The 26950-nt window shown below is 43.2% G+C and overlaps 1 protein-coding gene across 5 annotated transcripts in view; it reads right to left on the bottom strand.

Moving 5' to 3' along the window:
* Positions 1-797: 797 nt before the first annotated feature.
* AK4 (adenylate kinase 4) overlaps positions 798-26950 on the bottom strand; it is an 81155-nt gene continuing 55002 nt past the window's right edge. For all 5 annotated transcript variants that reach the window (XM_003921469.4, XM_039473619.2, XM_074380961.1 and 2 more), the window contains 3 exons: positions 8605-8777; positions 3497-3615; positions 798-1970 (listed from right to left, as the gene is read on the bottom strand). In XM_003921469.4, the coding sequence (XP_003921518.1) occupies positions 1856-1970; positions 3497-3615; positions 8605-8777 (407 nt within the window). In that variant the 3' untranslated portion in view covers positions 798-1855. The remainder of the gene's footprint in view (positions 1971-3496; positions 3616-8604; positions 8778-26950) is intronic.

Raw genomic sequence — 26950 nt, 5'->3', positions numbered from 1 at the left:
GAGTCAATAGAACGCACTGACGATTCATAGACCTGACTGGGCATCTTTACTACATAAACCTAAAAAGTAAACAATGTCATTATGTTTGAGAGGATGGGGAGGAGACTGGTCTATATTTCCACTAAGGTAGCCAAAAAATATTCACACGAAGTGACAATGGGAGAGGAGCTGGCAAGAGTTTGGCCAGTACCTAGAAGATGGATTATCATACAGATTACATATGGCAGTGAATTGACAGGGGATTCACTGGAGCATCTTCAGAAAGTAAGTAATGTGTTTCGACACCATCAAAGTGCTAAAATAGGCTTCTTTTCTTCTCACCAGTATGAAAAGTTACAGAAGTCACTTCCAGGAATAGTAAAGGACACTCGCTGGGGACAGTCATGATGCATGAAGAGGGGATACATATTTTTAAGGCAGCAGGAATAAATTTCATCATCCTTCCCAGAGGACAGCAAAAATTATTCAAGGTGGCCACCAAGTCTGGAAACAAGGCAAATCCTTTAACAAATGGTTTATTGACATTATGTTATAATGAATGACAAAATATTCTTATCTAATTCTAGACTTTATGGCCACTCCATAGGATGAATCTTTGGAACAAGAAAAAAAAAAAAAAAAAAAAAGATTTTGTTTTCCTTTAATTGTAAAGCTGTTATATTCAGTCCAGGAGCAGCCAGCACAACATTCTGCTCAACCCCACAGGCTCCCACAGGCTCCATTCCTTTCACCTATTTATAGTATGCTTGGGTCACTCACAGGAGTGAAACACTGTCAGCATCAATAGTTAGCAGCACTTTCAAAATACATTTTATTGTCCTGAATAGAAACCTTAACTATTCAGTTAGTCCAGTAATTCCAAATGATCTTTTTACTTCGATACATAAGATATGACCTTATAACATTTATGTAGCTAAATACTTATATTTCCCATGCTATTTGCAGATTCCCAGAAAACTTTAGGGGGTTCCCAAAACTTTCAGTTTTTGTGTTTTTTTTCCCCACAATAAAAGAAAGGAACAGTGTTAATCCATGAAAGTCAGACCAGCAGTTTAATAAGATCCTCTTCACAGCTCAGTTCCCGGTGTATAGAGATTCAATACAGCCCCATCGCTCTCAGTTCTTAGAAGAATCTGAGAGGGAAAAGAGCAGTAACAATCTGTTTCGTTTAATAGCCTAAGAGTGAAAACAGATGTTAAAAAAAAAAAGTCAAACAAAAGAACAGAAGCTAAATTCTTTCATCTCAGGATGTCTGAAAAGGAGTGCCTCTATGGAGTATGGATGCAGAAAACAGTTATTCCTACTGGGAAAAAATGAACTGTGGACACAGTCACTCAACACCAGAGAAACCACCACTGTGAGTAAGCAGCTTCAATTTCACTGTCACCAGGAGGGCACACACCACACATCATAGGACAAAGCCTGGGCTCGAGCCCTTCGTGTTCATTCTCAGGCTTTTTGGTGCTGTGGTTCAACAGCCTTTGAGGGGTTGGGGAGAACCAGAGACCATCACCAACACGTGTAAAAAAGGATACCACAGCAACAACACAGCTGTCAATAATCAGCTGGAGCTGAAGTTACATCCCATTTGAAATCCACACTGTACTTGCTTTCTTGTGAAGGGCTTGAGACACGTGCAGAGACACCTTAAACATGTGTAGGTGACCTTCTTTTTGAAAGGCAGAGGAGGGCCTCTTCGTGAACACTTTCTACTCAACTGTGTTCCTATCAGTTCACCACTGCAACTAGAAAAGATGCTGCAAGCTACCTCAGCTAGCTTCTAATTTGGACACAGCACCAATACTACACGCACGAATGAATGACCACATCTTCCTGGTTCTTCCACTGGGCAGGGTCAATATGCTTCTTTGGACTGAATAGGTGTGATCTTGTTCGAGAAAAGTGTGTAAACGTAGGGCCAGATTTTGTTCGTCTCCGTCCCAGAAAATTGATGGAGCACTCCTCGGCTCCTGAAAAACGAAGTCCAACATACAAAGGCATTTTTGGTTTCTCTTTCACATATTAGCGCAGAAGATCCTAGATATAAAACAAGCATCATCTCATGGGTCTATGTCATATATCACACTAAGGGCTAAAACAGCCCCTTTCACACCTATCAACACCCTCACTGGGCGTACCTAAATAAGGTCATAGCTTTCGCCATTCTGGTATGCTTGTCATGATGCCACCTTTTTCTCCCCTTCAAAACATATCAAAGAAAAGCATTATAGGAGCCATCCCAAATGTGCCTCAATATTTAATTTTCTTTTTTTTTTTTCTTTTTTGAGGAGGAGTTTCGCTCTTGTTACCCAGGCTGGAGTGCAATGGCGCGATCTCGGCTCACCGCAACCTCCGCCTCCTGGGTTCAGGCAATTCTCCTGCCTCAGCCTCCCGAGTAGCTGGGATTACAGGCATGCGCCACCATGCCCAGCTAATTTTTTGTATTTTTAGTAGAGACGGGGTTTCACCATATTGACCAGGATGGTCTTGATCTCTTGACCTCATGATCCACCCGCCTAGGCCTCCCAAAGTGCTGGAATTATAGGCGTGAGCCACCGCACCCGGCCGAATATTTAATTTTCAAAAGGAAACTACTGAAAAGCTTTAGAATACTAAAACCCTTATTACTTAAATCAATCATGGAACACATGATTGACGTATCATAATAATATAATCATTAAACTCTGATATAAAGGTTTGCTAAATTTTCTGGGGACTACAAGGCCAGAAAGTAATTGCAGCAAAGAGTATAAACTGCTGTTCTGAATGCACTCAGTGCACAGTTTTGTTTGACTTGCATGTTATTTAAACATTTTTAATATGTTGCCAATATGAAAACTGAGATTCCTCCCTTACACAAGCACAGAGAGCCAGATTTCTGCTATTCCTGAAAAACGGGAATCACGGGCCTGTGTGCCCCTGGGGTGATAATTGGCTGGAGCAGCCCAAGACCTGTCCCGTTCAACTGTCACTCAACTGTCTCGTTTGACACATCCCCCACCATGTTTGAGACTCTTTTCTAGTACCTGCCTAGCCCCTGCAGCCATTTGAACTTTTAATCTCTGGTTTACAGTTTTAGCCTTTCTTTGTTAAACTCCCTACAGACACTTCAAGAAGGGACACACCGGCAGTCTCTTCCAATCTTCTATCCAAACCAGATATTTTTATATGTGGGAGTGTCAACATAGGTGGGACCACTCTCTCAACCACATACAATTTTAAGAAAATGAAAATAAATCTCAACGTTGTTTTACATCCAGAACAGACAGAAGTGATCAGATTCGGGTCCTTATGTTCTAACAGTTTCAGTATAAAAGTCTGAACCTTATCTTTCATGTGTGACTCCAGCATTTCATCTGACTTCTGGGAAGGTTTTGGGTCCTCAGTGTTTATCTGTCTTAAAGAAACACTACCCCGCCTCAGCCCAGTGTTCTTCCCAGCAGACGCCACACCTTTCCAGTCTGCCCTTTGTCATGAAACACTGAAGCACACTCACTTGTATAATTCAATGACTGGCTTTGCCACATCTTTGTACTGTCTTAGCCGGGCAGCAACTGCTTCAGGTTTATCATCCTCCTGCTGGACTAATGGTTCACCAGTGACATCATCAATACCCTACAAATACCAAAGAAACCGATTAATATAGACAACAGTTGGTCTTTCATGGGTAAAAACTTTTCTGTGCAAAATCATGTATTCATCTTTGACTCCTACCACATGATAAATTAGGCCTTGGTGAGAGTGGTAACTGTAAGAGTAGTAGGAAAAGAAACAGCACACTTGACAGTATGTTTGAGTCTGAACCTTATTTCCTGGGAGCTGACATTAAATCTTCGTTAACAGTTCAGATCTTTTGAAATATGTTCCAGTGTGGTTGATAAATGGTACTTTCAATTCACTCTAAAATTCCATGCAACCTCCCCCAACAACAAACCTTTAGACCAGGTGTCCCCGAACTACAGCCCGTGGGCCACATGTGGCCCCCTGAGGCCATTTATCCGGCCCCCCGCCGCACTTCGGGAAGGGGCACCTCTTTCACTGGTGGTCAGTGAGAGGAGCGCAGTATGTGGCGGCCCTCCAACGGTCTGAGGGACAGTGAACTGGCCCCCTGTGTAAAAAGTTTGGGGACGCCTGCTTTAGACAGTATCATCTTGGTTCTTTTAACTATCTCTAAAACTACCTTGCCTTCTAAAATAAAGCCTGAGTTATTAATGCGGAAAACAAAATCTCAAAAAAATCCAACTTGGCTTACTTGGGAAAAATACTCATCTAGGAGAACACAGTTCAGTACCATCTCTGGAGCATCTATGAAATTTCTTACTCAGGTTATTTTACTGGATCAAATAATGACATACACTGTAGGAACATACAGAAGGAAAAAAACTGACGTGACTGTGTCCTCATCTAAAGTATATTACTCAAAAGAGAAGCTGGTGTTGATTTGTTAAATCCTTTATTTTAGCTTTTCTTATGTATTGCTTCTTTCTTAATGTAAAACAAACAAAACATATTCCTTAACTGATAGTTCTGACTAATATGGTTTTTTTCTTTTGAGACAGATTCTCATTCTGTTGCCCAGGCTGGAGTACGATGGCAAAATCTCAGGTCACTGCAATGTCCACCTTCCAGATTCAAGTGATTCTCCTGCCTCAGCCTCCTGAGTAGGTGGGGTTACAGGCACCCACCACCACACCCAGCTAATTTTTGTCTTTTTAGTAGAGACGGGGTTTCATCATGTTGGTCAGGCTGGTCTCGAACTCCTGACCTGAGGTGATCCACCTGCCTTGGCTTCCCAAAGTGCTGGAATTACAGGCATAAGCCACCTTACCTGGCTGGTTTTATGTATTTGATTTGAAAATGTGTATGATTTTCCGCAATGTATTTGTCTAATTATTTTGCTAGCTTTCTATTCACCCCCAAAAATCTCATGAAGGACATTATAATAGAGTTATAGCTGACATAATACATAGGGTTAAATAAGAATCTCCCCCCCAACTCTCATCATATGCAATAACATTTATCATCTGGTGGGGTGCAGTGGCTCACGCCTATAATCTTAGCACTTTGGGAGGCCAAGGTGGGTGGATCACTCGAGGTCAGGAGTTTGAGACCAGACTGGCCAACATGACAAAGTCCCATTTCTACTAAAAATACAAAAATTAGCAGGGCGTGGTGACAGTTGCATGTATTCTCAGCTACTCAGGAGGGTGAGGCAGGAGAATTACTTGAACTCAGAAGGTGGAGGCTTCAGTGATCTGAGATCATGTCACTGCACTCTACCCTGGGTGACAGAGCGAGACTCTGTCTCAAAAAAACTTTTTAGCTGGGTGCAGCCTGTAATCCCAGCACTTTGGGAGGGTGAGGCAGGTGGATCACCTGAGGTCAGGAGTTCAAGATCAGCCTGGCCAACATGGTGAAACCCCAACTCTACTAAAAATACAAAAACTAGCCGGGCATGGTGGCAGGTGCCTGTAATCTCAGCTACTCAGGAGGCTGAGGCAAGATAATCACTTGAACCTGAGAGGCAGAGGTTGCAGTGAGCCAATATTGCACCACTGCATTCCAGGTTGGGCAACAAGAGTGAAACTCCATCTCAAAAATAAATAAAATAAATAAACAAATAAATAAATAAATAAAAATAAATAACATTTATTTTAGTTGAAACTCTTTTTTTTTTTTTTTTTTTGAGACGGAGTTTCGCTCTTGTTACCCAGGCTAGAGTGCAATGGCACGATCTCGGCTCACCGCAACCTCCGCCTCCTGGGTTCAGGCAATTCTCCTGCCTCAGCCTCCTGAGTAGCTGGGATTACAGGCATGTGCCACCATACCCAGCTAATTTTTTGTATTATTAGTAGAGACAGGGTTTCACCATGTTGACCAGGTTGGTCTCGATCTCTCGACCTTGTGATCCACCCGCCTCGGCCTCCCAAAGTGCTGGGATTACAGGCTTGAGCCACCGCGCCCGGCCTAGTTGAAACTCTTAACCACTAAAATTAAGAGGAAATAGAAGTCATGAAAATATTTTTTAATGACATATTTAAAGGTGTATTAAAATAGGAATGACTCAGATACCCCTGACATTCAGGGACAAACATTCTAAGAACTGAAAATCTATAATTTAAAAAAAAAAACCTTGATTTTAAATTTGTTTTAATCTCCCCAGGAACTACCATACTTCCTTAGAAATTACAAAATGGACACGTTTTGAATTTTGCCTCTCACACCTATAATTATTACTCACCAGGGGAGATAGTCACAAGAAATAAATCTGATGAAAGGTAGGCCAGAACCGAGAGATGCAGGCAACTCAATTGGATAATCAGAAACTGGCTATACATTTGAAACGCACTAAAATCCCATTACAGCTCAGAGCCTTAGGTATACGACTTATTCTTACGATTTATGAGTTAGCCAGGTAATTATCACACGTGTATTCCATGGTTGTTAACCCAACATGACAAGAGAGATGGGGATGGGAGAAGGCTGTATATTACCTCTATTGCCGCCTTCTTTATTATACTTACAGCCACAAGGCTCAGAAGGTCATTCCCAGAATTTCAGAGCATCAGCAAATACAACCCCGTTTCCAGAAAGCAGAATGATGGTGGAGCCACAGCATCCCCCCTTCCCAGGGAACCTGGCCACCACTGATGGATACAGGAGTTCTGAAGAAATCACGTAGGCAGATAATAAGGGGATGGGAGTCCTCAGTAAGGCTTTTCTCTTTAATGAAAAGCAGCCCAAATCATTTTTGAACAAAGAGCAGCCTGTAAAGTCCAGCTGCACAGACAAGCAAGCTGGGAGCTCCCGCGGACATGTTCCAGATGGCGGCTCCATCTTCCCTTCTCTTTGTCAGCCATGTGTACAGCAAGGAGCAGACAAGATGGGGTAGGCCAAGGAGATTCCATTTGCATAATAAGATTAGGGTGGGGCGCAGGGGCGACCAGCCTTCCCCCTCCACTCCCCAGCGTTATGTAAACATCATGCCTGATCCAACCAATCTGTAAGCCCTATGTAAATCAGACCTCCTTACCATGGACTATAAAATCCGGAGCATCCACCACCAGCTGGTCTTTTCCACTTGGACTCCCTTCTGTCTCTATAGAGCGATCTGTTTCTCTTTCCCTTCTCCTCTGCCTATTAAACCTCCGCTCCTAAACTTCTCATGTGTGTCCGTGCCTAAATGTTCCTGGCGAGAGATGACGAACCCCAGGGTATATACCCCAGACAACACAGATGCTTCACCATGGTTGGTAGTGTTGGTCTAGATTAGCACTTTCACTACGGTCTTCAAAAGTAGCATGGGGGGAGCTGGGCGTGGTGGCTCATGCCTGTAATCCAAGCACTTTGGAGGTCAAGGTGGGCAGATCACCTGAGGTCGGTAGTTCAAGACCAGCCTGACCGACATGGTGAAACCCCGTCTTAAAACAAAAACAAAAACAGGGGCCAGGCGTGGTGGCTCAAGCCTGTAATCCCAGCACTTTGGGAGGCCAAGGCGGGTGGATCACGAGATCAAGAGATCGAGACCATCCTGGTAAACATGGTGAAACTCCGCCTCTACTAAAAATACAAAAAATTAGCTGGGCATGGTGGCACATGCCTGTAATCCCAGCTACTCAGGAGGGGGAGGCAGGAGAATTGCCTGAACCCAGGAGGCGGAGGTTGCGGTGAGCCGAGATCGCGCCATTGCACTCCCTCCTGGGTAACAAGAGCGAAACTCCATCTCCAAAAACAAAAAAACAAAAAACAAAACAAAAAGCAGCATGGTAATTGAAGATGTTCTTTTAGGGAAACTGAGGCTGTGAAAAGCAACTCAGTTGCAAGGTTTTTCAAATTTTATGAGAATCTCTTGATCAGCAGATCAGGACAAAGCCAAAATGTAAAGCATCTGTGCTGGATTTCAGTGTTCCCATCTGTATTGTCAGAACTCCTTTTTTTCCCCTATCATAGCTTTTTCAGATAGATATCAGGAAGAGAGGGATCTAATAAAAGAATTACAGAATGTCAATGTTTTTTGGAGGGGGGCAGGAGACTAGGTCTTACTCTGTCATCCAGGCTGAAGTGCGGTGGCACAATCACAGCTCACTACAGCCCTGACTTACCAGGCCAAGAGGCCTGGTCAGCTTTTACATTTTTAAAAGACGACTTCAAAATGAGTGCTTTACTCAAGTGAGAAATTCTCATTGGGACTTTACTGACACAATGGCATCCAGGAGTTGGGAAGCCATTCTTAGCCCCTTGAAGTAATTTTCTGTATATTCAAGTGTAATATTTCCATAAAGAGTAACCTAGTAAGACACAATGCCATGTATTCCACGTTTGGATGATAACAAGCAATACTGTCTAGTACCCAAAACTGGAGTTCGGTATAATAAAGACAGCTCAATCTGTCTTTATCAGATAGTCTTTATCATAAACCAAATAGTCTTTATCAGAAAGAACAGTAATTCTTTTTCAAATACTCAATTTGAACATTTTAAAAATGTTTTTTGGGTATGTAGATTTGTTCTTTTTTGAATGGTCTACTCATATCCTTTTCTCCACTTTTCAATGGAAATTGTTTTTTTTCTTGTCAGGTTGTGAAAGCACTTTGTATGTCCTTACATGTACATGAGGTGGATTGAAATCCAGGTTATATACCCTTCCACTAGGAGGGTGAATCCAACGACGGCTGAGACGATCTTTAAGTGTTTCAAATGGAATATTCAAACTGATCACTAGATCCACTTCACAGATTTTGTCCAGGGCTTCCGCTTGTCCTAACGTCCTAGGAAAACCTAAATGCCAAAAACAAAACAAGTCAAATGCAAGATACTTCCCAATTCCAATTCGTTCTTGAAACATTCTCAGGGACAGAATTAAATCTGCATGTACCATTCTAAAAGGAGCTTTACATTACCTGGGTGATGGAATCATTTGCATCCCAAACCTTAGCACCACATAATAAACCCATGTCACAAACCTGCACATGTATCCTCTGAATCTAAAAGTTGAAATTATATTTTAAAGGCCGGGCGCGGTGGCTCAAGCCTGTAACCCCAGCACTTTGGGAGGCCGAGGCGGGTGGATCACGAGGTCAAGAGATCGAGACCGCGCCGGGCGCGGTGGCTCAAGCCTGTAATCCCAGCACTTTGGGAGGCCGAGGCAGGTGGATCACGAGGTCGAGAGATCGAGACCATCCTGGTCAACATGGTGAAACCCCGTCTCTACTAAAAGTGCAAAAAATTAGCTGGGCATGGTGGCGCGTGCCTGTAATCCCAGCTACTCAGGAGGCTGAGGCAGGAGAATTGCCTGAGCCCAGGAGGTGGAGGTTGCAGTGAGCCGAGATCGCGCCATTGCACTCCAGCCTGGGTAACAAGGGCGAAACTCCGTCTCAAAAAAAAAACAAAAAACAAAAAAAGAGATCGAGACCATCCTGGTCAATATGGTGAAACCCCGTCTCTACTAAAATACAAAAAAAAATTAGCCGGGCATGGTGGCGCGTGCCTGTAATCCCAGCTACTCAGGAGGCTGAGGCAGGAGAATTGCCTGAACCCAGGAGGCGGAGGTTGCGGTAAGCCGAGATTGCACCATTGCACTACTCCAGCCTGGGTAACAAGAGTGAAACTCTGTCTCCAAAAAAAAAAAAAAAAAAAAGGTTATTCATGGCCCTGTAGCACTTACAATTCAAAGAACTCCTTTCCTTACTGCAGGAAGTTGGTGGCTCAAACATGAATGTGCAGCACTGCATTGAAATCCCTAGGTCTGTATGAATGCCAAACTGATTTCTGAGTGCTCACTGAGTTGAATGTTACAAAACGCACCCATGCTACCACTTCAGATACCTACTGCGAACTTTCCAATGCTCCCTCCAAAGCTTTCCTTACTACCTGTGAGCCATCCACATAAAGTCCCCTCTTTTTTTTTTTTTTTTTTTTGAGACGGAGTTTCACTCTTGTTACCCAGGCTGGCAAGCTGGAGTGCAATGGCGCAATCTCGGCTCACCGCAACCTCCGCCTCCTGGGTTCAGGCAATTCTCCTGCCTCAGCCTCCTGAGTAGCTGGGATTACAGGCACGTGCCACCATGCCCAGCTAACTTTTTGTATTTTTAGTAGAGACGGGGTTTCACCATGTTGACCAGGATGGTCTCGATCTCTCGACCTCGTGATCCACCCGCCTCAGCCTCCCAAAGTGCTGGGATTACAAGCTTGAGCCACCGCGCCCGGCCATAAAGTCCCCTCTTAATGACTGTTGGGTTCTGCCTTTCCCTGGACAATTCACTCTTTACTAAAATGTCAAGAGGACAACTGCAATAAAAGGGTATCTGCAAGGCCAGACATAGTCGCTCGTGCCTGTAATCTCAATACTTTAGGAGGCCGAGGCAATGGGATCACTTGAGGCCAGGAGGTCAAGACCAGCCTGGGCAATGTAGAGAGAACCCATCTCTACGAAAAATAAAAATTAAAAAATTAGCTGTTACTGGTGGTGCATGCCTGTAGTCCTGGGTACTTGGGAAGCTGTAGCTGAGGTGGGAGGATCACTTGACCCCAAGGAGATCAAGGCTGAAGTGAGCTACAGTCACACTACTGTACTCTAGCCTGGGTGACACAGTGAGACAGTGAGCTCCTGTACAAAGAAAAGAAAAGAGAAGAGAAGAGAGAAAAGAAAAAAGAAAAAAAGGAAAGGAAGGAAGGAAGGGAAGACAGAGAAAAAGAAAAAAGAAAAGAAAGGTACCTATAAGCCAAACAACCTCAAGATCATCTATAAACTCTTTCCCCCCAAACCTCTGCCACATCAATGAAAAGCATTTTCTAAAGCAGTGGCTTCCAAAGTCATCTTCATTGGAGCACAGAAAAAAAAAAAATTGAACTTTTGGGAAAGGGGAGGCAGGAAGGGCTTGGCTCGTTCTTTTAAAAAAATGTCATATTAGTGGCCGGGTGTGATGGGTGACACCTGTAATCCCAGCCATTAGGGAGGCTGAGGCAGGAGAATTGCTTGAACCAGGAGGCAGAGGTTGCAGTGAGCTGAGCTCGTACCGCTGCACTCTAGCCTGGATGACAGAGTAAGAATGTCTCAAAAAAAAAAAAAAAAAAAAAAAAAAAAAACCACATTAGTGAAATTGCATGGGTAAATAATTTATACATAATTATTCATATATTGAAGATGTAAATTCAACCTTCTCACTGACAAATATAAACAAAGAATTTTAGAGATCTCTCTTTTAAAGACCTGAAATTTTTGCCACACTCCCTGCCTTGTGTTCTAGCATCACTAACTGTGACCCCAACAAGAAAACAGTCTTCGTATCCTTCAGATAGAGGTTGAGAGCTGGGGGTGGGCATGGGGTGGGAGGGAAGCACTAGAAAAAATAGGAAGCTCTAAAAGATAATGTAACATTAGTTTCTCCAACGAATAAAAAGCTCAAATCTTACTGGCTAGTTTCCTTGTCTAATGAGGGTACAAGCCAGTCTGCTCAGCTTAGCTCTGGAGCCCTCTAGAGGAGGAAAATGCAAAGTGTACAAAATAAGCTGAACTCAGCAAGACAAATTCCAAAAACGTTGGATAGCACCTGGTACCTACTGGACTCGTACATTCAGACCTGCTAATGACCACGGATGATAATTAATTCCGGCTTTGGACTACAAGCAACAGGTACCTGAAGTTGGTTTAGAAGGAACAACTATAGAAATAAACCATTCTACAACTTGAAGCGTTCTCCATTTGATAGAACACATCAAAATCACCAGGGAAGATTCAAAAGAAAAATAGATGATGATGGATGCTCAGATCCTGTCCCAGACTTCTTAAGAGTGGAATATCTAGGAGTCAGATCGAGACTTGGGTATTTCTAATATTTATACACCTGATTCATGACGAACCAGCAAACTTCTTAGTGACAGCAACAGTGCAAGTGTGATACTAAACACTTACCCACCCCGTTTTTCTGTCAGGCTTACCTCCACCTCCAAGCAGGTAACAAACCACTTTGAAGAACAAGTTGACTCTATCTCACTTCATCAGAAGAAAGCTGGGAAGGAAAGTCCCAAACACATGCAAATCTTTTCAGATTTACGAAGTCCCTAACTGAGTCACCTGTTTGTGCCATTCCTCTCCAGAAGTGCTCGTGTACTTGTCCAGTGTCTTACCTCTAAGGAAAGTGGTGGCAGGAGAGAAAGCATAGTATATTTGTGAGAACAATGGACCAGATAGAAGTCAAAGATCTGGGTGCCATTCACTATTTCAAAAGTGAGGAGCAGCAGCCTTAAAGTAGACACACTCAGGACTCAATATAACACATCAGGTATAGGCACAAGCTTTGGAATCAAACACACCTGGATTTAATCCCTAGCTTTAACTCTGCCTGGAATCAGACACATCTGGATTTAATCCCTGGGCTTAACTCTACCTAGCTGTTACTGTGAGAACTCTGGCAAGTTTCATATACTCTCCGATTCTTAGTTTCATTAGATATGAAACAAGGGGCTGGGAACAGTGGTTCACGCCTGTAATCCCAGCATTTTGGGAGGCCAAGAGGGGTGGATGGCTTGAGGTCAGGAGTTCAAGACCAGCCTGGCCAACATGGCAAAACCCCATCTCTACTAAAAATACAAAAATAAACCAGGCATAGTGGCAGGTGCCTGTAATCCCAGCTACTCAGGAGGCTGAAGCGGGACAACTGCTTGAACCTGGGAGGCAGAGGTTGTAGTGAGTTGAGATTGTGCCACTGCACTTCAGCCTGGGCGACAGAGACTCCATCACACACACACACACACAGGCGCACACGTGCACACACACACACACACACACACACGGCACATTAGTTTGCTAGGGCTGCCACAGACTGGGTAGCTTAAACAATCCTGGAGGCTGTAAGTCCAAAACCAAGGTATAAGCAGGCCTTGTTCTTCTGAGGCCTCTAGCTGATTCATAGATCATTGTTTCTGGTGCTGCTTTCACATGGTCTTCACTCTACGTACCTATGTCCAAACTGCCTTTTCTTATAAGGATACCAGTCAGATTGGATTGGGGCCCACCCTAACGACCTCATCTCTAAATATAGTCACAATATTTATATAGACCTTATCTCTAAATATAGTCATGATCTGAGGTACTGGGGCAGTTAGGGCTTCAACACAGGAATTCAAGGTCAGAGGACACAACTCAGCCCATGACAAAGGGTAATGTCTACTGCACAGAGCAGTGTGAGGAGTGAAAGTGACAATCCCCGTAAAATGTATAAGCAGCAAAGTGCTGGGCACATGGATAGTGTGCTGGCTAACTAACGGTTGCTGCTGCTCTTGGTAGAGCTCACTTAGGAGCTCAGCTAATCTCCCAATGTAATAAAAAAAAAAGCAGCAGGAGGCCGAGTGCGGTGGCTCACACCTGTCATCCCAGCACTTTGGGAGGCCGAGGCGGGCAGATCACGACATCAGGAGTTTGGTACCGGCCTGACCAACATGGTAAAACCCATCTCTACTAAAAATACAAAAATTAGCCAGGCATGGTGGCGTGCACCTGTAATCTCAGCTACTCAGGAGGCTGAGGCAGGAGAATCGCTTGAAAACAAAACAAAAAAAAGCAGCAGGAAGGACAGGGCCGCATCCACCCACATTTAATTCCTTATCTGGGTTTTTCTAAGAGTCTGGGGAGTTGCTGGTGCTATAGCAATTAGAGCTCAGCATGGGTAGACATTAGTCACACCAACTCTGCATTCTGGGCCCCCGTACCAACAAGGGAGCTCAACCCCAGCACAGCACACAGCCACTACTTCCATCAGCTTCCTTCCCGATGGTTTTCAGTTTGCCCCTTTCATCACCTACCTGATGCTTTAATAGTAAAGCTCCTTAATCCACTTTCCTGATCCAGTTCAGTGCCTTATCATGGTGAGGTTTTATTTGGGTTACAGATGGATAAATTCAACACAAAGACTCATTCCTAAGCTGTTGACAGTACAAGTGTACCTTGAGGCAGCAGTATGGCACAACTTCCAAGGAGTGAGTGCACATGCGAACTGTGTTAACTGTAACTGAGGATCCAAATCAAGAAAAGTGGCAACGTTGTGGTATTTCCTGTAGTGAGTGCCCTGTTTCTAGAAGCATTCGGAAAGACGAGACAACTAGACCTTGGAAGGAGCTGGACTACATGGCTTCCAAGTCTGCAATTCAGCAAACATAGCTTTTAAGCTTCACATTTACTAAACTGTTCACAAAGCATTTCTACACATTCACTTATCTCTTATTCTTCTCATTAACCTTATGAGGCGGGCAGAGAAGTTACTGCCCTCAGTTTAATAGGTAAGTTGAGATTCAGTGAAGGTCCACAGCACAATGCATGACATCAGGTCCTTAGATTTCTACTAAAGTGCTCTTTCTATCCAATGATGCTGCTGTTTCAGGCATATTAAAAAGGAATTGTTAAAAAGAATCCTCCAGCCTGGGCAACATAGTGAAACCTCATCTCTACGAAAAGTACAAAAACTAGGTGGGTGTAGTGGTACACGTCTGTAGTCCCAGCTACTCGGGAGGCTGAGGTAGGAGGATCGCTTAAGCCCAGCAGGTCAAGGCTGCAGTGAGCTGTGACTGTGCCACTGCACTCTAGCCTAGGTGACACAGCAAGATCCTGTCTCAAAGAAAGTCGTGGTGGGTGGGGAGGGGAATCCTAGCACAGTGGCTCATCTCAACATTTTGAGAGGCTAAGGTGGGAAGATCACTTGAGCCCAGGAGGCAGAGGCTGCAGTGCACTGAGATCGTGCCACTACACTCCACCCTGGAAGACACAGGGAAACTCTGCCTCGGAAAAAAAAAAAAAATCCTAAAACGTTACACCCCATCTGTCTTTCTTTTCTGTCTTTCTTCTACCTAAAGAGCAGAGCACCATAGTGGCATCTTTATCATCACAGTTACCATCTGTAGGGCATCCCTGATGTGCCAGATACATTACATGCAGAGGAAAGCCAAAACGGTACAGGCTTGCGAACACCTATCCATCCGGGCCCCTGCCCTGCCACCTCTCACCTCAATTCTCTGTCCATGTCTCTGTGTCAGCCAAACCCACATCCCTGCAGCTCTCAAGCAGGCAAGCATGTGCCCACCTTGGACATTCACAGTTCATGTTCCCCCTGCTTTTGCTCCGGATACCCAGTGTATCCTCAGATCCTCCAAATCTTGGCTCCAGTGGTGCCTTGTTAAGACTTCAACAGTCCTGTTAAACTGCACCTCTACCACACGCCAACACTCCTATTCACCCTTTATTTTCTTTTTTGTTTTCCTTCAGAGTACTCATCACCATTTGCCATATATGATTTATTTTTCAAGTGTTTCTATTCCCACCAGAAGTAAGCTAAATTAGAGCAGAACGTTTTGAGTTCTTGTTTACTGCTACATCCTTAGTGCCTACAGGAGGGCTTTGCACGTAGTAGATGCCAAATAAAAATGTTTGTTGAATGAATAAATATTATCTCAAAAGTCACAGTAATTCTGCCAGGTAAGACTTGTCCCCATTTTAAAATTATAAAAACCAAGGCTGGGAAAAGTAAAGTGACTTGCCCAAGAGCACATAATAAGTGACGAACCTAGATTTAAATCAAGTGCTATTTGTCTCTACAATCCCACACCATGTACCACGCCACACTGTCTTCCTCCTGAACAGAAAACTGCAGACTGTGAGAGGCAAATTCTCAGACAGGGAGAAATGCCTGATCCTGATGTCTGTGACAGGCAGCTTAACAAAACAACTTGAGAAATCCCAATCTTGTATGGCTTCAGGAACAGCCTGATCCAGCGCTACACACACAGACCAGATTTTCTCCCTACAGACACACAACAAATGTTCTGCCCCCTGCTTCTTCCTTTTAGGATATCTTGAAAATTTTTTTCTGCATAATACATATTACCGTTTCATTCTCTTTCGCAGAGAGAGGGTCTTGCTTTGTTGCCTAGGCTGGTCTTGAACTCCTGGCCTCAAGCAATCCTGTCACCTCAGCTTCCCAAAGTGCTGGGAATCATTCTTTTTAATAACTGCACAGTATGGCATGGTTTGGATAGAGCATAATTTAACCAATCCCCTCACGATGGACATCCAAGCTGTTTCCAGTCATACTGCAATGAGCATCACTGCACATGACTAAGGGAAAGCTGACTCACAGTAATAGAGACCCAGGGGCAAGCTGTCTGCGTTTCAGGTCCAGCTAAGCCACTTACTTTGTAACCGTGGTTACTTAACCTCTCTGTGCCTACGGGAATAATAATACCTAGTTCACAAAGTCATTGTGAGAAATAAGCAACTTACTATATGGAAATTCCAGAATAGTGGCTGACTCAGGATAAACTGCATGGCAGGGGGTGGGCAGTACTAAGGAAAAAAAATGAAGGCAATGTGAGACTGGCGGTAAAAAGACAAACAGCAGGTTTGAGAACAAGACAGACAGATTTGAGCTTTCAGGAAAGGATGAAAGACGCACTAGGAGACGGAATGAAACCACCACCATCACCCAACATGAGATTTCCACAGGACAAAGTCCTCGGTAACAGAAAAGCAAAGCAAGCAGCATCCTAAGGGGAAATCTAGGTTTTATTACAGAAAGTGAAGATTCTGCAAATAGCACGTGTATGTGGTGAGGAAGGTGGAGGAAACTGTAAGGAAAAAGGATTCCAGAGGGTACAGTGGAGGGGAATCAATAATAAAGAAACCGAAGCAGATATAAAAGAAAAAAAGAATAGGGGGATGGCTTACCGCCCCCTTAATCACCACGGATCTCAGAAAATGAAAGGCACAGTTGGAAGTGACTGGCCTCGAAGAGTGCCATTTTCAGGGCAAGTGTCGTGTCCCAGACACAGCCAGTGGTCACAAAGGCTCTGGCGATAGGCTAAGGCTGCCTTCAAAGTTTGGGGTCCTTCAAAGTTTGGGGTGTGTCACAGGCCTGGGTGTCACAGGTCCTGAAGAGGGGCTCTCTCCCTCACTCTGGTTAGACATAAGGGCAAGGGCTCTACAAAGTGAGTAACAGTATTTACTCATCCACAAGACTTTTAACATGTGGATACTCAGATGAGAGGAATGGCTAACACCTATAGACCCAGCATTTTGGGAGGATTTCACTTGAGCCTGGGATTTTGAAATCAGCCTGGGCAACAAAGTGAGACCCTGTCTCTATAAAATAATTAAAAATTATCCAGGTGTAGTGGTATGTGCCTTTAGTCCCAGCTACTCAGGAGGCTGAGGCAGGAGGATCGCTTGAGTCCAGGAGGCCAAGGCTACAGTGAGCCATGTTCGTGCCACCGCACTCTAGCCTGGGTGACAGAACAAGACTCTATCTCAAAAAAGAAAAAAAAAAAAAGAAAAGAAAAAAAGAAAACGAAAGATACTTTCCAGCCTACAGATCCTAACTTTAAGGCCTCAAGGCATACAATCTGAAATGGTGTCTTAAATGATGGATTCTGTAAGGTAGCATGGGAGCTTCAGCCTTCTTTAAATTGATCTACATCCACTTCTCAAGTTGGGCTGAACAAATCAAAGCAATTCAGGTGTAATTCTCACACCAATCAGCCTGCCAAGAACAGAATGCCAGATAAGGTACAGTCAGACCAGCATATTTGAAAGCATTTTTAGCTGAGGGTCATTATCCAGCCAGTAAGATCCCTTGTGGGCAGGATCACTAACCAAGTGGAGTAGAATGCATACTCATATTTTGTCAACAGGTGGCAGCATTTATAATTTTTCCATTTAGAAGAGAATTACAAGTTGCAGGATGCTTTTACATTTACTGAAAGTAACACTTTAGTGTCCAAGAAAGGCTTTCTAAATGACTAGCATTATTCTAGTTTCTTTAATTAGCCTATTCCAAATGTGAATATATTCCATTAATTGTTGAAGTAGAAATGCCAAAAACTAACGTAAAATAAAGATCATGTTTAACCATGAACTGCTTGCTTTCCTCCCTTTAGCTCCACAGAGGGGCCTATTCCACTGCATGCTTTCTTATCATGCCTCCACACCAGGCTATCCCTATCCCTCATCCCCTAACCAAGCCTAGAAAAACTGCTCCATTCTTTTCATTCAAACAGCCAATCCAGATTGAAAGCTGAAATTTTATATTTTTAAATTTCTTCTAGAATCTGTCTTGTTATATCACTAATTATGGCATCTCCAGGTTGTTTTTTAGACTCCCCAAAATACTTACTAGGTACTGTGAGATACCATTAAATTCCTGACTGGTATCGTGTTCCCAGCAGTGCTGGCCCCTGGGCCTTGGCACCTGCTCCTCCCAGCCATGCCAAGAGACCAGGGAAGGGCAGCTCAAGCAGGAGGTGCTGCAGCAACAAGCTGAAGCAGTGGTGGGGAATAGAAAGTAGGACCCTTCTGTTTTTCTAACTTGGAGTACATTCACTCTGCAGGAAGAGTACAGAGCCAGAGTCCACCACCACATTCCCAGGCAACAAAGCAAATTCTCCGCCTAATGGAAATGAAAGGGCAGTTCGGAAGGGCAATTCTCAACATCCGCCTGGGGTTGGCAGCTTGTGAAAAGACTGCGACATCAGCCCCCTTCCTACCTCCATTAAGATCTGGAGCTAATAGAGTTGCTTCAGACCGCCCATCTCTTCCCAGTTGTTGAGTAAGCAAGAACCAAGTTACAAATGCAAGCCATTGTTCATGACAATCAATCACTGAATGATTAGCTTAAAGTTGAAAGCAGGTGGTTGGTTATTCTTCCACGGCCTTCCCTAGCCCAGGAGTTCAAATCATTCACATCACCAACTGGAAGCCGTAGTAGCAAATTAACCAGCAAAGCCTGCTTCATGAAGGCCCTTTCTCTCCCCTATCTTATACTTCCCTTATCTGTTTACACAAAGACCTCCATATTTCATGTCATCCCGTTATTATTAAAAGATGGTGAAAACAAGCAGCAGCTGTCCTATTATTTTTAAAAAGTCAAAAACAACAAATACCAGCAAGGTTGCAGAGAAACAGGAACATTTATACACTGCTAGTAGGAATGTAAATTAGTTCAGCCACTGTGGAAAGCAGTATGAAGATTTCCCAAATAACTTACAACAACCAGCAATTCCATTATTAGGTATATAAACTGTTCTACCAAAAAGACACAAGTCCTTCTATGTTCCTCGCAGTACTGTTCACCATAGCAAAAACATGGAATCAACCAAGATGCCCATCAATGGTGGACTGGAAAAAGAAAATGTGATACACACACACACACAAACACACACACACACACACACTCGCACACACACACCATGGAATACTATGCAGCAATAAGAATGAGATCATGTCCTCTGTAGCAACATGGATGCAGCTAGAGGCCATTAGCCTAAGAGAACAGAGGAACAGAAAACCAAATACCATGTGTTCTCACTTATAAGGGGTAGCTCATCACTGAAAACACATGGACACAAAGATGGGCACAACAGACAACAGGGACTGCGCGAGCCAGGATGGGGTGCAGGTTAGAAGGCGACCTATTATCGGGTACTACGCTCACTACCTTGGTGATGGGATCATCCATACACAAAATTTACCCATGTAACAAACCTGCACATGTACCCCCTAAATCTAAAATGAAAGAAGGAAAAAAAAAAAAAGGCAGCATCAGCAGCTGTGCTCCAGATGTTGGCAACTGAAGTTAACGCTCCATCCTGTGACTCTGTGAGCCCCACACTCCCCACTGTGCTGAGAGCTCCAGAACCCACTTCCTGCTCATTAAAGCTCCCCGGGACACTAGTTACAGATCCCAGAGTTTAAGAGATTTGAAATAAGTGGATTCTGCCCTCAGGAAGCTTGTAGGTTAATAGGAAAAGACCCCAAAGCTGAGGTGGGAGGATTCCTTGAGCCCAAGGGACTGAAGCTGCAGTGAGCTGGGATCATGCCACTGCATTCCAGCCTGGGTGACAGAGCAAGATGGAGGGAGGGAGGGAGATAGGAGAAGAAAGAAAAAGACCTTAAAAACCTAGATATGCCACAATCACTACTAGGTGATCCACTGATCAACAGAAGATAAGTACTCCAGAAAATGTGGTTTTAAACCAGAAGTATACATCTTCAAAGAGGCTTTGTGAAATAAAAGATAAATTCCTGCAGGTAGGAATTCTTGGGGGAAATTCCCAAATGGCTTCACTGAGATCCTCTGGAATCACCAAACTGATTCTTCCTGAATAAAGACACAGATGAAACTGTTACCTTATAACCCCTGCTCTTGAATAAGTTACACTAAAATCACTGAGCCCTTTTCCCATAAGGGAAAATACATATTCCACTGAGAAAGGAGCTGTCATCTGCAAACCCCTTGCTTAAACGCTCTTCTGTTTAGATATTCTGGTTGTTTGTTTTGTTTGAGACACGGTCACCCAGCATGGAGGGCAGTGATGCAATCATAGCTCACTGCAACCTCCAACTCCTGGGATCAGGGGTTCCTCTTGCGTAAGCCACCACCCATCCAAGTAGCTGGACTACAAGCAAACATCATCACCTGGATTGTGTGTGTGCGTGTCTGTCTGGCTTTGTTAACCAAGCAAATATCACCATACCTGGAGTGAGTGCATGAGTGAGTGTGAGAGAGAGAGAGAGAGAGAGAGAGAGAGAGAGAGAGTGTGTGTGTGTGTGTGTGTGTGTGTGTGTGTGTGTGTGTGTCCGTCTGTCTGTTTGGCTGGCTGGCTGGCTTTGTTAACCAGGCTGGTGTCCAACTTCTGGGCTAAAGCAATTCTCCTCTTTGGCCTCTCAAAGTGCTGGGATTATAGGCATGAACCACCGTGTCCAGCCTGCTTGCTTGTTCTTTGAATATAAGTCCCCAAAAACAAATTAAGGGAAAATTGATCCTACTGTATTTCAATTAAGATTAAAGAAATTTGTAAATGATTTCACCATATACCCATATTTCTACCCCCAGAACAGTAACAGAATCTAAGTATACCTTCTAAAGGCTCAGCTACAGATTGCAGGCATGACCTGTCTACAACTGGATATAAAAGTCTTTACTACATGCCAATCACTGCTACAGGTACTGGCAATACAGCCATGAACAAAATGGACATAACGTGTACTTTCTGCAGCCTGCACTGGGGGTGGACGGATAGGGGAGGAATGAAAAACCGAATATGCTGATAAATACATAATGTCACATTACTGTAATGTAAGAAGAATGATGTAGGTAGACAGAATGGTACAAGACAGACCTTCTGAGGAAGGGTTATCTGCGTAGGGATCTGTATCCAGCAATCCACACGGATATCTGGCGACAGGGCACTGCCGGCAGAGGAACAGTAAGCACGAGGGCCCACAGCACGGACGCAGGGCACACACAGGTAGAAAAATCATCAAGCGGTTACGGAATATAAACAAAGTTTTGTTCTCAACCGCCCTCAAAATAAAAGGTATGAGTGTGCCTGAAAGCAGAATGAAACCCAGACGCAAGAAAAATTTAAAGTAGAAAGACAGAAAGTAGTCAATGTAATATCCAATATAACTAGTATTAAAATAGAAAATCTGAACAAATGACAAAAAGGATATAAAATACTGGAAAGGAAGGAACTGAATTGTGGATCAGGAGAACACACTCTATATAGGACATAAATAAATAAAAATAACATCAAGTTATTCTATTATACGTGGTGGCTGCAAGGCAGGGGGTGCAGGGGGCGGAATCACCTTGAAAAGGGCAGAAAACGGCTGGGCATAGTGGCTTAAGCCAAATCCAAGCAAAATCCAAGTACTTTGGAAAACTGAGGCAAGAAGACTGCTTGAACCCAAGAGTTCGAGACCAGCCTGGGCAACATGGCAAGACCCTGTCTAAACACAAAATAAAAACTAGCTGGGCATGGCAGCGTGCCTGTAGTCCTGGTGAGGCGGGAGGATCCGCGAGTTTGAGAGTGCAGCAAGCTATTAATATGATTGCACCATCACACTCTGGCCTGGGTGACAGAGCAAGACCGTGCCTCTATTTAACAAATACAAATAAAATGGGGAATCAGGCGAGAAGAAAATGAAACAATGGTTGCAATGTTTTGAAAGATACAACAACTCAAAAATACCATAGTTAGCTAATTGTTGAAAAATGAGACATTCTCAAACATATTATGAGCTCTTCTGTAGGGAGGGGAGAAGAGGGAGGGACAAAAAAAATCAAACAAAATCCAGTCAACCCAGTGCTGAATGAAAAAGCTGTGGTAAACAGCAGTATACCTTTACTCAGATATAATTCATACACCAAACAATTCATTTAAAGTGTACATTTCAATGATTTCTAGTATAGTCACAGAGATATAACCAAGAGATTAATCAAAATAAAACAAGTAGAGGTAGGTAAAAGAACCAGTGCACGGAATCCATTTAAAATTTTTTAATGTCAGAAAAAAACTGAGGAATTACATTTGCAGAGAAAATTGTAATAACTTTTTAACGACAAAAGCCAACAAAAATTGAGAGGGATGAAGGGTGAGAGGAGGTGAAAGGCTGTATAAGTTCCCTCAGGGGTTCACTGTAGAGAGACAATGCCTCCTGTTTAAATTTAAAATATGAATTTAAAACAAAACAAAAGAAATATGTCAGTCTCCTAGTGGCTTTTATAATATTAAAGAGCTCTCATAGGAATTAATATCCTTGGTGATGAAAAAAGATTTATCTGAAGCTCAGTAATAATTCCTTCAGGTTCACTTTAGTTTTGTTATTGCTAAATTTGAGTAAAAGGAAAGCACAGTGGCTCATGCCTGTCGTTCTAGCACTTTGGGAAGCCAAGCCAGGCAGATCACTTGAGGTCAGGAGTTCGAGACCAGCCTGGCGGCCAACATGGTGAAACCCTGTCTCTACCCAAAATATAAACAATTAGCCAGTCATGGTGGTGCATGCCTGTAATCCCAGCTACTCAGAGGGCTAAGGCAGGAGAAATGCTTGAACCCAGGAGGCAAAGTTTGCAGTTAGCCAAGAACATGCCACTGCATTCCAGCCTCGGTGACACAGTGAGAGTCCATCTTAAAAAAAAAAAAAATCAGTAAAATTAAATACTTTTTTAAAGCACATAAACTATGATGCCCTGGTTGTTTCTGGCTGGTGGAATTTCAGGTGATTTGTTGCTTTCCTTTGCATATTTCCATATGGCCTGGATGTTTTACAGTGATCATGTATTACAGCGAAAAATAAAAGTAAATGCTCTGTAGTTTTCCACATCTCATTCTCCCTTTAGCCCTAATCAACATGTGCATCTCTCCAAAATATGGGTTCTCTTATTGGTGATAGGACAATCAAGAGTTTTGTTTTGTTTTACATTACTACACAAGGTTTAACAGAACAAGGGTGATTTTTTTTCTTTGAGACAGAGTTTTGCTCTTGTCATTCAGGTTGGACTGCAATGGCACAGTCTCGGCTCACTGCAATCTCCGCCTACCAGATTAAAACTATTCTCCTGCCTCAGCCCTCCCAAGTAGCTGGGATTACAGGTACCTGTCACCACATCCAGCTAATTTTCATATTTTTAGTTGAGATGGGGTTTCACCATATTGGTCAGGCTGATCTTGAACTCCTGACCTCAAGTGTTCTACTCACCTCAGCCTCCAAAAGTGCTGGGATTACAGGTGTGAGCCACCATGCCCAGCCAAGAGGGGTGATTTTATGCTCTGCCCACCTTTGCTTTATGAGGGGTGAACATGTTGATCCTTATTCATTAGAATGACAGTGTTTTTGGTATAGTTTCTCAGTAAGTTATTGCTGAAATGTTAAATCCTAACATCTATGTAAGTTCAAGGTGCTTCTATTGCAGCTTAAAATCAATTATAATAAATATGTCTACGATTTGATGACCTGTTTTCCAGAACTCCACTAAGAGTTTTACATTTGTTAATTAGTCCTTGCAAACTTATGTATGCCATGAACATGCTTATTTTATGGATAAAGAAAACGAATCCAAAAAAGAAAACTGCTTGCTCAAGACTATACGACATGGCACAGTGGCTAATGACTGTAATCTCAGCACTCTGAAGGGCTGAGACAGGAAGACTGCTTGAGGATATGAGTTCAAGACTAGCCTGGGCAACACAGCAAAATTCCATGTCTACAAGACATTTTAAAATTAGCCAGGTAAGGTGGCATGCATTTGTAGTCTCAGCTACTCAGGAAGCTGAGAGGGGAGGATCACTTGAACCCAGTCTGAGGCTGTAGTAAGCTATGATGGTGCCACTACACTCTAGTCTGGGTGACAGAGCACAACCCCATCTTAAAAAAAAAAAAAAAATTTTTTTGAGGCAGGCAGATCACCTGAGATCAGGAGTTCGAGACCAGCCTGGCCAACATGGAGAAACCCCATCTCTACTTAAAAAAGAAAAAGAAAAAGAAAAATTAGCTGAGTGTGGTGGCAGGTACCTGTAATCTCAGCTACTCGGGAGGCTGAGGCAGGAGACTCACTTGAACTTGGGAGGCGGAGGTTGCAGTGGCCCGAGATCACACCGCTGCACGACAGCCTGGATGACAGAGAGAGACTCCATCTTAAAAAAAAAAAAAAGAAAAGAAAAGACTGCACAGCAGCTTATAAGTTACAGACTGGTATTCAGGTCTGATTCATAAACCCATGCTTTTTCTACCATGTTAATGTCTTCTTAGCATCATGGTTTGTGCATTTTAGTAAGCGCACAACTGTTAAACTAGCAAAGTATGCCGTCAGATGCTTTGAATGATGTTTTGTAATGAATTTTCTTAATCCATTCAATTGGATTGGATGAATTACCCAAGAATTGGATGAATTACTTGTTTCATGAATTCAGGCTCTCCTAATATCTAAAGTTAGGAATTGAAGAGTTTCATCCTGTGCCTTACTTTACAGACTTCTAATTAAGCAGCAATAGCAAATGGGCTAGGTGCATCTGAACATGTAAGACAAGACACGCCCAAATACAGAGAAATCACAATTTAATGTCAAATGTAGATCTATATTTAAAAGGTTAATAATCCAGTTAATTTTTTTTTTTTTTTTGAGACAGAGTCTTGCCTTGTCGCTCAGGCTGAGTGCAACGGCTCGATCTCAGCTCACTCCAACCATGAGCTCGGCTCACTTCAACCTCTGCCTCCTGAGTTCGAGGAGTTCTCCTGCCTCGACCTCCCAAGTAGCTGGGATTATAGGCACTCACCACCACACCCAGCTAATTTTTTTGTATCTTTTAGTAAAGACAAGGTCTCACAATGTTGGCCAAGCTGGTCTCAAACCCCTGACCTCGTGATCCCCCTGCCTCGGCCTCCCAAAGTACTGAGATTCCAGGAATGAGCCACCATGCTCAGCCCACAATCCAGTTAATTTTTAAATGTTGGAAATAAAGTTTAAAAATATCACACTTTTAAACTCAAAGTTTTAAATTTCACTTTTAACTTCCCCTAACTCATTTTTAATATTAACTTTGATGCTTACTCAACTCCGTTTTTTAATTTCATGCAAGGTTTAACTTTTGCCCCTGTCCACTTGCCAGCCTCACTGGCTCATACTTTCAACTCCAGGGTTACCCAATGACTTATGGTTTCCGGAACACATCATGTTGTTTCATGCCTCTAGAGCTTTTCCACATCATCTTCCCTCCCTCTCAACTGTGCTTCAGTCCAGCCTTCCAAAAAATGGTTCTTGGTCTCAGCTTCTCCAGGAAGTCTCCCTAATACCTGTCTCCCTCACCTTCGAAAGAGGGTCACCTACTTCCCTCTCTGTGCCAGACATCACCTTTCACTGCCTCTTCACTGGTGCTCCCAAGACCCTTCCTATTCTGCAATCATTCGTGCAGTGCTCCTGGACTGTGAGGTCAGGAAGCACGCTACTCCCTCTTGGGAATGATGGATGCCTCACTTATCAAGACACAAAAAATGTATACTCAATTTGTTTACTGATCCATGAACCAAGCTTTTCTAGCGTTTAGTCAAATATACGTATACATACATTTTCCATATTATTCTTTAATATTGAAATCTAGTCAATCTCTGAGACACACATAAAACAAGTCACCATTGTCTACTATACCATGGTACAATTGTTCCTCACCCCCAAAGCAGCAGTCAGATGAATCAGAAGAAAGACACTGGAAATGGACTTGGAGGACAGAAATGCAGAACAGATTCTATATCAAATGAGAAAGAGAAGAGATCCCGGGCTTCACCATGTTTTTTAGTCAGCTACTCTGAGCTCATATTGACATCAAGGGTGCAGAACATAGGAAAAGTCACTAAGACAAAAACTGAGTTCCCAGGGTTTTGATTTAAATTAAAGAAACTAAAGATAACCCTCACTGCCTAGGGTAGCAAAAAAAACTGAAAGCAGCCTAGCGCGGTGGCTCATGCCTGTAATCCCAGCACTTTGGGAGGATGAGGTGGGTAGATCACAAGGTCAGGAGATCAAGACCATCCTGGTCAACATGGTGAAACCCCAACTCTACTAAAAATACAAAAATTAGCTGGACGTGGTAGCGCTGCCTGTAGTCCCAGCTACTCAAGAGGCTTAGGCAGGAGAATCACTTGAACCAGGGAGGGAGAGGTTGCAGTGAGCTGAGATCACGCCATAGCAGTCCAACTGGCAACAAAGTGAGACTCTGTCTGAAAAAAATAAATAAATAAATAAATAAATAAGCTGAAAACACCATTGGATTCTGAGTATCAGGAGAGCCAGGCCCTATCTAGTCTCTTTGTTGCTCTACTGTGGTGTTTGGCCACTGTCTGGCACACAGTCGGTAATCAATAAATAGTTACAGAAAATTATGAATGCTTAGCACCAGAAGAAATTTATGCAATCACCTGGGAGCAATAAGGAGTCATAATAGCTTCAGTGGAATCAGAAGCTAGATACAAAGTCTCAACAGGCTGCATACTTTGGATAAACTGAGGAAGATGGCAGTGTGCCAAGATTTCAGGTCATGTGTGTGCAAAGTAGAAAAGTTCCTTTTTAAAGTTTCCTTTCTTGTTAAAGAATAAGTATGCTAATAACTTTGTTAAGCCCTATCCTATGTAGCTGTTA

This window comes from Saimiri boliviensis, chromosome 11 (genome assembly GCF_048565385.1).
Source record: "Saimiri boliviensis isolate mSaiBol1 chromosome 11, mSaiBol1.pri, whole genome shotgun sequence".
Classification (NCBI taxonomy): Eukaryota; Metazoa; Chordata; class Mammalia; order Primates; family Cebidae; genus Saimiri; species Saimiri boliviensis.
Note: the sequence above shows the minus strand (reverse complement) of the source record. Positions and strands in the feature narration are given on the sequence as shown.